Genomic DNA, 11,125 nt, shown 5'->3' with positions numbered 1-11,125 from the left:
GGAGAAACTGATTCAGAAATTAAGTGATTTGGCCAAGGGCAGATAAACAATCCGTGACAGAACCAGGACTGGAGCTCTTGAGCTCCTGGATTGTCTGATATAGTCCGGTGTTCAGAACCCTAAGCTGTACTTCACACATGTGAGATCTAAGGTGCTTAATTATTTTCATTCTTCAGGGTTATATACTTTGTTTCACTCTATTTGATAGTTAAGCAGCAAAATGGGAAGATCAGCAGATCTTCTTGCTCTGACGCTGTTTATAAGGATAGCTATGTCAGAAGGGAATGGATCGTGGATGAGGTTTGGCTAGTGTATACAATGTGTCTGCTTGTGTATACAGGATGTTCTTTTACTCCCCTTAATATTGTTGTTTTGTTTTGCTGCTGTAATAAGCAGTACTGGAAAAGACAGAATTGTATCTATAGCAGTGGTTCTCAAACTTTTGTACTAGTGACCCCTTTCATGTAGCAAGCCTCTGAATGCGACCCCTCTAATAAATTAAAAACACGTTCTTATAAATTTAACACCATTATAAATGCTGGAGGCAAAGCGGGGTTTGGGTGGGAGGCTGACAGTTCGCGACCCCCCAGGTAATAACCTTGTGAACCCCTGAGGGGTCCTGACCCCAATTTGAGTACCCCTGATCTATAGCATATGAACTCTGCATTAAAATGTATTGTGCCCTGTTGAGAAATAACAAATGAGATGAGTGGGTGTCTTAATCGACTTTCTGAGCTAAGTTCCTGTTAGGCTTTCACCACAGAACAGTCATCTCTGGAGAAACTGCCCTTAAATGATCAACTCTTTATTTCCCTTCTAGAAATAAGCATTACAAATTACTCTTCAAACGATTAACTCTTTGTTTGGAACAACTACTTTACTTTTCCAGCTGACCTCTACACAAAAGTCAGCTGGGTTTGTGTGACATACTGACATTGTACACTCTGCACTTGAAGGGTGGTGCAGGCTTCACACTGCTCATTTCTGAGCATGAGGATGGAAACACTTCTGCGCCTTTTGTGTAGAAACTCCTAGCTCAGGGACTGGGGCTCGGGCGCCAGGATTTGCCAAGGGGAAGAAAAGCCAGATAAGGGCTAATGGAGAAGGCACAGACAGAGCCCTCGGGGAGCTCAGACAGACAGGGCCCCCTCCACCCAGAGCTCGCTCGCAGGCAGACAGACAGACACAGGCTCACCTCCAGGAGCTCACACAGATAGACAGACAGACACAGCCCGACCACCCCCAGACGCACAGACAGACACACAGCCCCACCACCCCCAGACGCTCACACACGCAGCCGGGCGGTGGGAAGCGGCTGGTGCGGGGCAGCGCAGGTGGCTGTTTCGCAAGGCCGGAGAGTCCCGGGGCAGCTGCAGCCGCAAGCGACAAAGGCGGGTCCCTCCTGCCCGTCCTTGAGGCTCAGAAGGAACCGCCCCTTGTCCCCGCGCCCGGCCGGTTTCGGTTCTGCGCAGGCCTGGTGTTCCCGCGGCTCGCTCCTTTCCGGGACCACATGACGGACCCCCGGACGGGACATGGCCGGGCCGGGGCACCGCTCCGCGGGGAAGCCGCTGCTGGTGAAAATAGTGATGGCCGGGGAGTCCTGCGTGGGGAAAACCTCCATCGTGAGGAGGTACACGGAGCCCGGGCCGCCCCGCGCCGCCTCCTACATCGCCACCGTCGGTGAGTGACACGGAGCCAGCGCCCGGGCTCTGGCAATCCACACTGATACCCCCCCCCCCACACACACACACATTCACACCCTCACAGGCTGACACACACCCGTATTCACACCCCGACACACTGACATACACCCCGCATTCACACCCTGACACTCACATTCATGCACTGACCCCCGCATTCACACCCTCACAGGCTAACACACACCCACATTCACACCCTCACAGGCTAACACACACCTGTATTCACACCCCGACACACTGACATACACCCCACATTCACACCCTGACACTCACATTTGTGCACTGGCCCCCGCATTCACACCCTCACGGACTGACACCCACCCACATTCACACCCTCACAGGCTGACACACATATTCACACTGACATACACACCCACATTAACACCCAGACAGACTGACACCCCCACATTCACACTCCGACACACACATTCACTCCCTGACAGACTGACCCCCCCCCCGCGTTCTCACCCTGACACGCACATTCACACCTTGGCAGACTGTCACACACTCACTTTCACACTAAACAAAAATTTATTTGTATCTTCAAGACCTACTTTTATTCTGAAACACATTTCCAGTCTTTGCTGGATTTAGCTAAATGCTAAATTAGACATTTAAACACTGATGGTGAGGCCCTAAATAGGGAAAAATGCATGGTACTCTCTTTCCATCTCCAAATCTTCCTCTTACCAGCTGTTATGTGTTGGCATTAATTAATATTATATCTGTGACATCCTCCTGTTGGCCTTAAAATTATTATTATTTGTTTAAAAAAATGTATTGCAGTAGTGCCTACAGAATTTAACTAAGGGCTTGTCTACACTTACCAGGGGATCCATGAGCGGTGGTCGATGCAGCAGTGGTGGATTTAGCAGATCTAGTGAAGACCCGCTAAATCGACCGCAGTTCGCTCTCCCGTTAACTCCTGTATTCCACCAGATAGAGAAGAGTAGGGGGAGTCCACGGAGAGACATAAATAGATCTAAGCTATTCAAGTAACTCAAATTATGTAGCTTAGATCGAATTTCTCCTGTAGTGTAGACAAGGCCTAAGTCAAGGCCCCATTGTGCTAGGTACTGTACACACACACAGAAAATTATACTCCCTGCTCCAAAAATTTTACAATCTAAATTAAAATGCCTAGTTCCTTCACCTTCAATGATAGTTCAAAGTTAAAATCCTTTCCATCTATTTTACTGACCTTGTAGATAATGATTTGTCAGGCATAGTATCTCCAAGAGAATCTCTTCTTCTTCCATAGGTGTGGATGGCTGCATTTGTAATTGTCTTATTTCATGTGCTGTTTAGTGGAAACTTATAGAACGTGTGTGCAGAGAAACCTGCATGTTCCAGCAGTTCTGCATATGCCCTAGACCAGCAGTTCTCAAACTTTAGCAACTCGAGGACCCCTATTTTCATTTAAAAATTTTCAGGGACCTCCAAGCCCCCAGTGCTCAGCCCTATGCCCCGCCACCACTCCATCCCTTCCTCTAGGGCCACACTCCCACCTCTTTCTGCCCCTGCTCCACCTCTGTTCTTCCTCTTCCTTGCCTCTCCCCCCAGCGCGCTTCGTCCCCACTCCTCTCCCTCCCTCCCAGCGCCTCCTGCATGCCCCTGAACAGCTGTTCCCCAGCATGCAGGAGGCACTGGGAGGGAGGGGAAGGAGTTGATCAGCAAGGTTGGCAGCCCCAAACATGATTCCACCCCCTTCCCCGAGCGCACCCCATCCCTGCTCCTTCCCCTACCTTCCAGCGCCTCCTGCATGCTGCTGAACAGCTGTTCCCTGGCATGCAGGAGGCACTGGGAGGGAGGGGAAGGAGTTGATCAACAGGGCTGGCTGGGGTATTCTCGGTCTGGGGTATCCTCGGTCTGTGGACCCCAGTATGAGAAATGCTGCCCTAGACCATCCCTGACCAGTGTTCTTATTAGCTTTCACTCTATGCATCCGAAGAAGTGAGGTTTTTACTCACGAAAGCTTATGCCCAAATAAATCTGTTAGTCTTTAAGGTGCCACCAGACTCTTTGTTGTCCTCATACAATTGTTACCCTTATAGTTAGAAATGTTGACTAATATCTTTCTCCTCAATTGATATTGATTTAAATATGAATACTTAATGTAAGTGAGGATGTCAGAATCTGGCCCTATGAGAGCTGGATGAATTTGGCACAGTTTCTAACTCCCTTACTTAAGTTGAGTAGTATCCTACTCTGTAAGTCATTCCATTGAAACCTATATGAATAAGGATAGCAGAGCCTATCAGCAAGGGAGGTGTCGGAGAGTGAAATTGATCTTTGAAACCTGTAATAATGATGGAACCTACGTCATCCCTGTGGAATACCTGTGAATGTGAATGTCTGCTTTCATGATGATACCTAATATTGGAAGTGAACTCATGCCCCTGAGATTTTTTTCTCAAACAGATGGAATTTCTGATACTCTACCTCTGTTCACTCAAGAATCGAAAGCTCCTGTATATTACAAAACTGATCATATTAGGAGTGTATTTTCAAAAGTCAAGTCTTAATGTGGTTTTCAGAAACTTTTAAGAAAGTTTTATGTCCCATCCATGCTGTAAGCAAATTATCCAAATCTGAATAACAATTATTTGCATCTGATTTCAAAACCCCAAGCAAGCAAGTAAGTTTTGTAGTATACATTGGCCCTAGATTTTTAAAATAAGTGGGTTGCGCTGATAAGTGCCAGACTAACAGTATTGGCAGTAGGAAGCCTCCTGTCCAGAAAAGTACAATGCAGGAAGCAACAGTTTAAATTTCTGCAGCAGTTTCCCAATGGGCCTCAACTGTATCCTGGAGGGACAGTTTCCAGTGATGATAGAACAGTTCAGACTTTATGTCCATCTAATCTTCTCTTTATGATTTGGACATATGTCTGGTACAGTCTTGACTAAGAGCTTTCCTTTCTTGCAGCCCATTGCACACTCATCTGAAGGTTATGAATGGCTATTAATCATTACCTATGCGGCTGGAATTTCAACTGGAAATGAAGTAAAAGGCCTTTACCAGTACTCTGAGATATTTAGTCCCCTAGGAATCTGAGTTTTTGGTGGGGTTGTGTGTCATCAACTTACCTTTATTCAGAGATAAAGATAGTAGTCATAGAAGAAAAAAGATTGGAGGGGAACTGTTGAGGGTCTCTTTTTATGTCATGGCAACTAGGCATTCCATGTTGCTACAAGTAAGCCTGGTGAGACTACAAAAATAATGTCTTGTAGCTGTTGTTAATAGACTCTACTTGTTGAAACTTTCTAAAATTATATATTTTAGAAAATGAAAACATGCATTCACAGTAAATTTTCATTGAAAGCATTTTATGTAGCACTTAAACTCTCAGGGATGGTTGCCCTTCCTCCTCTTCAATTATACAGTTTGGGTGAATTATAAGCAGTTTTCTAATTAAACTTACACGGATCATAAGGCAGATGAATCATATTGAGAATAGCAGACTATAAAGAATAACTTTTTATTTAAACAATGGCACAGGATAGAAAGCCATAGGGAAAGCCTATGAACAAAAAAATCTTGTGTACAAGTGAACATGAAGCGTCTGCACAGTACTTTATTTGTTTTATTTATTATAGGTATGAAATAAGTTATCTTAGCTATTGTCTTCTTGATGGTGCCATGTGCTTCTATGTGGGAAAATATTTGTGGAGATCTTGGTTCTAAAAAGGTGAAGCTTCCATTTACTTGGGGAAGGGAAAGAACAGAAGGAAAGGAACAGACAAATGTATTTTGAATCTCTGTTCAAAGGGATGCATTCAAGTTCCACTTTTTTGTGGAAGGGAAGTAGCAAACAGTTGATTGCATCCCTTTGAACAGAAATTCAAAATACAAGTTCCACTTTTTTGGGGTAGGGAAGGAGCAGACAATCGTATTTTGAATTTCTGTTCAAAGGGACACATTCATGAGTGTGGGTGTGTGTAACATTTTTTGTCTTTGTTTTGTTATGGGTAAATTACAGAAACCTAAAACTGAAATCTCCTTTCAGACAGAGATTTCTTTTTCTCTAGATTTGCAAATTGGTTTATACCATCTTGTAGGTAAATGAACTAATTCTAGACGTCTACATGAACTCCCTGACATTCATTTTATAAAAGAAGAGTGTAGGCTTGAATCGTTGATACATATGGTACTGTACGTAAATATGGTCTATAAAATCTAATGGACTGTATGTACTAATAACACCAATAGTAATCTACATGTTTCCTGTTTTTTGGAACAGTAGATTCTGTTGCTCTTATTTATATTGAGGAGTACCTTTCTCCACGAGTAGTCTAATTTGCAGTCTATTATTTAACAATACACGCACAGAGTATTATTTAACAATATTACTCACAGAGTGAGATACTACTTGATATGAATGAGAGGGACAGCATGTTTAATATGTAGGATGAGTGTATAACCACACCCTCATTCTGTTTCAGAGCTATTTGGGTCCAAATTAAATTGGCCTCCATCCCTACCATGTTCTGGCCCTCTTGCCAGCAAGCTATCTAGGATCAATTACCCTGACCAGTTTCCCCTACACAGGCCAATCCCCACAAGTGTAGGTTTATCTCTCTATATTGTATTTCTGTAGCTCTCATTCCCTTAGTATCTAAATGGCTCACTGTTTCCCCTACCTCTCTAAGGTAGGGAAGTACTATAATCCCCATTTTACAGATGGTACAGAGAGGCCAAGTGGCTAGAGGAAGGATGTGGTAGAGCAGGGACTTGAACCCAGGTCTTTAAAGTCTTAAGCTAGTTTCTTAACCATTGGATCATTCTGCTTCTTGAGGCTTAGGATGCTCTCCTTCCTTCCCCTCTGCCCTCATTAGAAGCAGCAGCAGAAGATTTCAGGAATTAGATTTTCAAGTCCTGCTGTACACTTTTGAGGAGTAGGTTTCCTCTCCCCATAGTAGCTGATACATTTAGGACTTTCCTACAAATGGATTTGTTGCTAATGAACTCCATGGAAACTTATTCAGAAAGACAAGAGCCTTGTCCTTGTTTAGGTTAATTCTAAATCTGCAAAATCTCAGGTCGCGGATTTGTTTTGGGTGGTTAAATCACTGTCTTGACTTGGTAGCTGATCTGATTCCCTCCTATTGTGAAGATATTGCTTGTTATTGGGATCACTGTAGGGATGAGCTGTCTGCTTCTGTGGTGGCAGTGCAAGGTCTTGAGGGAACAAGGGCCTCATCTTTTCTGCTAGAGTTTCAGTCAGTGATGCTTTCTGAGGTACTGAATATGTTAAGAGAACTTCATCCCACAACCTGTGCTTTGGATCTATGTCCTTCCTGGCTGTTGAAGGCCGCTGATGAAGTACTGACTCCCTTGCTTGTGGAGATCATCAACACCCTCTTAGAGAGTGCAAGCTTTCTTTTGCTTTGAAGGAAGCAATAATGCAACCTTTGCTCAAGAAGATGTTGCTTCATGCTGACACTCTTGCTAATTGTCGATCAGTAACACATTTTCACTTCTTGGATAAGACTGTGGAGAAGATTGTAGTGGGACAACTCTCACATTATCTAGATGCCATTAACCATGTCAATCTGGGTATATAGATCTGACTTTGTCACAGAGTCAGTGATCTCCTCCTGGCAGTAAATGATGATGAAGTGTCCGTGCTGGTATTATTAGATCTATCAACTGCCTTCGATACCATTGATCATGGTATGTTGGTGACTCATCTGCATAATCTGACAGGAATGGATAGGGCTGCTCCTCAGTGGCTTTGCTCTTTTCTTTCAGAGAGATCTTAGTGGATAGTTGTGGGCTATTGCTTCTCCTCTCAAAGAGCTCTCAAATGTGAGGTCTCACAGGATGCCATTCTGTCATCCCTCCTGTTCATATATGGATCAGTTAGGAGGGTCAGTAAGGAGGCATGGGGTGCAGTGTCATCAGTATGGTTTTGATTAGCTGTAGGTCTGTCTAGTCTGATCTGGACAGTGCAGTTCAGTGCCTCAGCCAATGTCTAGTTGAGATGAAGGCATGAATGAGAGCAAGCTAGCTGAAGCTCACCCAGATGAGAGAGATGGTGGGCTGGGAAAAGCCTCTGGAAGAGATGGCAGAGGTAATATCACCCTCTTTGATTAAAGGAATACATCTGCCATTAGTTACTAGTGTTGCAACTTAGGGGTGACTTTAGACTCCCAGCTGTTACATATTACAGCAGTGACCCAGTAAGCTTTTTGACGAGAAAGTTACGACCTTTTCTTTCAGATGCGGAGTTAACAAAAGCACAGATAACAGTGGTATGTGAGGATTAGCATATTGCAATGAGATGCATGAGACTACACCTTAAATTTAAAACCATTTGAAGACTAAAGCTTGTGCAGAATGCATCTGATTGCTTATTGAGTGGGGAACTGGTTGCCCATTGGTCTCTAGCTATGGCCTATGAAGTCCTTAATAGCCTTGGACCTGTCTACCTAAGGGATTGCCTCTTTCCGCATGGCATACTGCCACAGCTATGGCCAGTGGAGGTGTTCAGGCTGGATCCCCCTCTTTATAAGGCTTGGTCTACACTAACCCCCCAAATCGAACTAAGGTACGCAACTTCAGCTACGTGAATAACGTAGCTGAAGTTCGAAGTACCTTAGTTCGATCTTATCTCGGTCCACACGCGGCAGGTAGGCTCCCCCGTCGACTCCGCGGTACTCCTCTCGTCTAGCTGGAGTACCGCAGTCGACGGCGAGCACTTCCGGGTTCGACTTATCGCGTCCAGACAAGACGTGATAAGTCGAACCCAGAAGTTCAATTGCCAGCCGCCGAACTAGCGGCTGGGTATAGACGTACCCTAAGAGAGCAGGATAGTTGGCAGGGCATTCTCTATGAAGATTCTAAGACTCTGGAACTTGCTTCCTGTCTTGACCTGAAATAGCCTGAATTTGGTGACTTTCTGGGCATGCTGTAAAAGGCACCTGATTGAGAGGGGTTTTGGAAAGGGCTGAGAGTATGCTTCCTAGATGCTGAAGGGGGTGTGTGTGGGTGGTTGGCTGGCTGGTTGAGTTTCCATGTAACTGATTATTTTGAAGCTGATGAGTTTTAATTTAGTTGTATTTATTGTTACATACTTAATTATATTAGTTCTCCTGGAACCTTGAATAGACATTTTTATTATTTAAATATAAAGAAAGAATGAATCATAAATACCCTATGGCTATAATAGTTTAGAAATCACACTTAGAAGTTGGTCTGGTTTATATCACATTCTGGGTTTTATATGAAGAATCCAAAGAAGAAAATACAAGCTCCTGTATTCAAATAACTTTCATCTCTGGGCTGGTGATCAGTGTTAGTTTTGTTATGTTGATCATATTATATAATACATTGGCCTAAAACCATCTGAAATCTGTGAGCTGTCTTTGGCACTATATTTTTCATTTTTCTTTCTTGTCTTTTCAATTTGCTAAGTTTGCTTGAAACTTCATATAAAGACATGAACAATTCATGCATGCAGTACATATTGACTTCTGTTTTTCACTAACGTTCATTGACCTTTTTAGGTCAATACATTTAAGTTGACTTAAGAAGTCAATATGCCTTATTTTAATTTAGATTACATTTTGGTCTGATTCAGCAGTCTCTCGTTCCTTTTCTATACATAAAAAACTCTTGTCAATTTATTATTAAAATTTATGTCAAATAAGAACTGTTTTCCTGTAGGGCTGGAATTGCCTCGCTGGGTTATAATTTTTTAAAGTATTCCCAACTCAACATTTTGAAAGTGACCTTCCAAATTTTCACCACATATCATGTCCCTATCAAGTGCTGTAACATCTGCTGTAGAAAGCTAAACAAACAATTAAACCAAATTCTATAAGTGGTTCTTCTGAAATGCAAGAATGAATATTTTTCTTCAAATTTGTAGGTTGCCTGATATGAGCATATAAGCATGTTTCAGTAAAATTATATTTCCAGCCACCTTTACTAATTTCTTCAAGAAAGTTTCACATAACATTTATTACAGCTGCCAATTGTATTATTTCATTTTTCCCTTCCATTAAAGTTTCAGTGAGAATTTTCACCGCTGAAGGGCACAACCCGTATAATAATTTAAACCTCTCCACCCAAACAGCCCTCCCCCCATCACCAACTTTTAATACTAAGTAGAATCTTGCATCTGAAGGCTTATCCCCCAAAGTCTGCTATAAGATGCATTTGGAAGTTAAAAGAAGGGAGATTTTCTGGTATTTTGCCATTTTATTGCACTTTTGTGAATGCTTGCCTTCGATAGAGGAGTTAGGCAGTGAGGTTCAAGAAGGAATCAAAATGATGATTCTAACATCAAATTGTTGATTTTCTGAGAACTTGCATTGGAACATTTAGATTTTATGTAAAGCACAGAAGCAGAAGAATAGTGGTACTTTATCTTTACACAGTCAAATATGTTATTTGGTTAAAACAATAAGAAAAAAACCAAAAGCTTCCTAACATTGTTAATCTTTCTAACCTATAAAATGAAAGTTCCTTATTGATATATCATCAGCCCTTTGTTAGACTGGGTTATTTTTCTATTCTCTTGCTGCACAGTAAACTTGATAACAGAATCATCAAACATTAATCTGAAAGGAAGGGCTTTTGAAAAAAACATGTATTTGTGTTTGTCAGGCAATAATTGAAATTCAGCAATCTTTCCATTGTTAGGGGTGTGACTAGCATTCTCTTATAAACCTCCTCTATTGGGGACCAGATTGGGGGGGGGGAAATGTGATGGTACTCTTCCATGCCCTGCCCATAAAATAAGCTCCACATACATGACATGCTGCTCACAATAGAGTGCAGATGTTCAAATATAACCATGGAGTGGAGTCTGATTACTCCCATGGCCTCTGCTGGGCTCAGCTTCCCCTCAGTGGAGCTCTTGCATCCAGCTAGGGTGACCAGACAGCAAGTGTGAAAAATCGGGACATGGGGTAGGGGTAATAGGAGCCTATATAAGAAAAAGCCCCAAAAATCGGGACTGTCCCTATAAAATCGGGACATCTGGTCACCCTACGTCCAGCTGAGCTTCTTGATATTGGCTCCCCCTTGGGCAGGCTCATGTACCGGGGGGAGGGAGGTTGAGTAGTGGTGTCTCCCAATCCCACTTACAGGTGAAGTCAAACTGAGCTGTCACTCACAGTAGAACTTAAGAATGTGATCTTCTCTCTCCTTTCTTTTATGGTTTAGTGAGTAGTGAGTTAACAGCATTGACTTAAAGTATTGTCATTGATAGCTGTGTTAGTACCCATTGAGATGAATGGTACAGAACACATCTCTCGGAGCTATGGTTTCAGGTTCTGCAAATGTAGGTAGATGTCACTGCGTCATTTACACTTAGGTCATATTTTTGAAGTTACCTTAGCAACCATAACAGCTAGAGGCTTATTTATGTTTAAATGAAAGCTTAAAGATTGTCTACGTGAACATTTAGTACA

At 42.9% G+C, this 11,125-nt stretch overlaps 1 protein-coding gene across 5 annotated transcripts in view; it reads left to right on the top strand.

Moving 5' to 3' along the window:
- The first annotated feature begins 1,279 nt into the window (after positions 1 to 1,279).
- Positions 1,280 to 11,125, top strand: part of LOC101943515 (ras-related protein Rab-10-like) — a 48,327-nt gene continuing 38,481 nt past the window's right edge. For 4 of the 5 annotated variants that reach the window (XR_006176061.2, XR_254662.4, XM_065585453.1 and 1 more), the window contains exon 1: positions 1,288 to 1,680. Coding sequence is in view for 3 of the 5 variants with exons in the window: in XM_065585453.1 (XP_065441525.1) it covers positions 1,533 to 1,680 (148 nt within the window). In the remaining 2 variants the exon portion in view is untranslated. Of the gene's footprint in view, positions 1,681 to 11,125 lie in introns of all 5 variants that reach the window. The other variant, XM_005279970.4, reaches the window with a different exon arrangement.

The sequence above is a fragment of the Chrysemys picta genome, chromosome 2 (genome assembly GCF_011386835.1).
Source record: "Chrysemys picta bellii isolate R12L10 chromosome 2, ASM1138683v2, whole genome shotgun sequence".
NCBI lineage: Eukaryota > Metazoa > Chordata > Testudines > Emydidae > Chrysemys > Chrysemys picta.
This window is presented reverse-complemented; position numbering and strand designations above follow the sequence as displayed.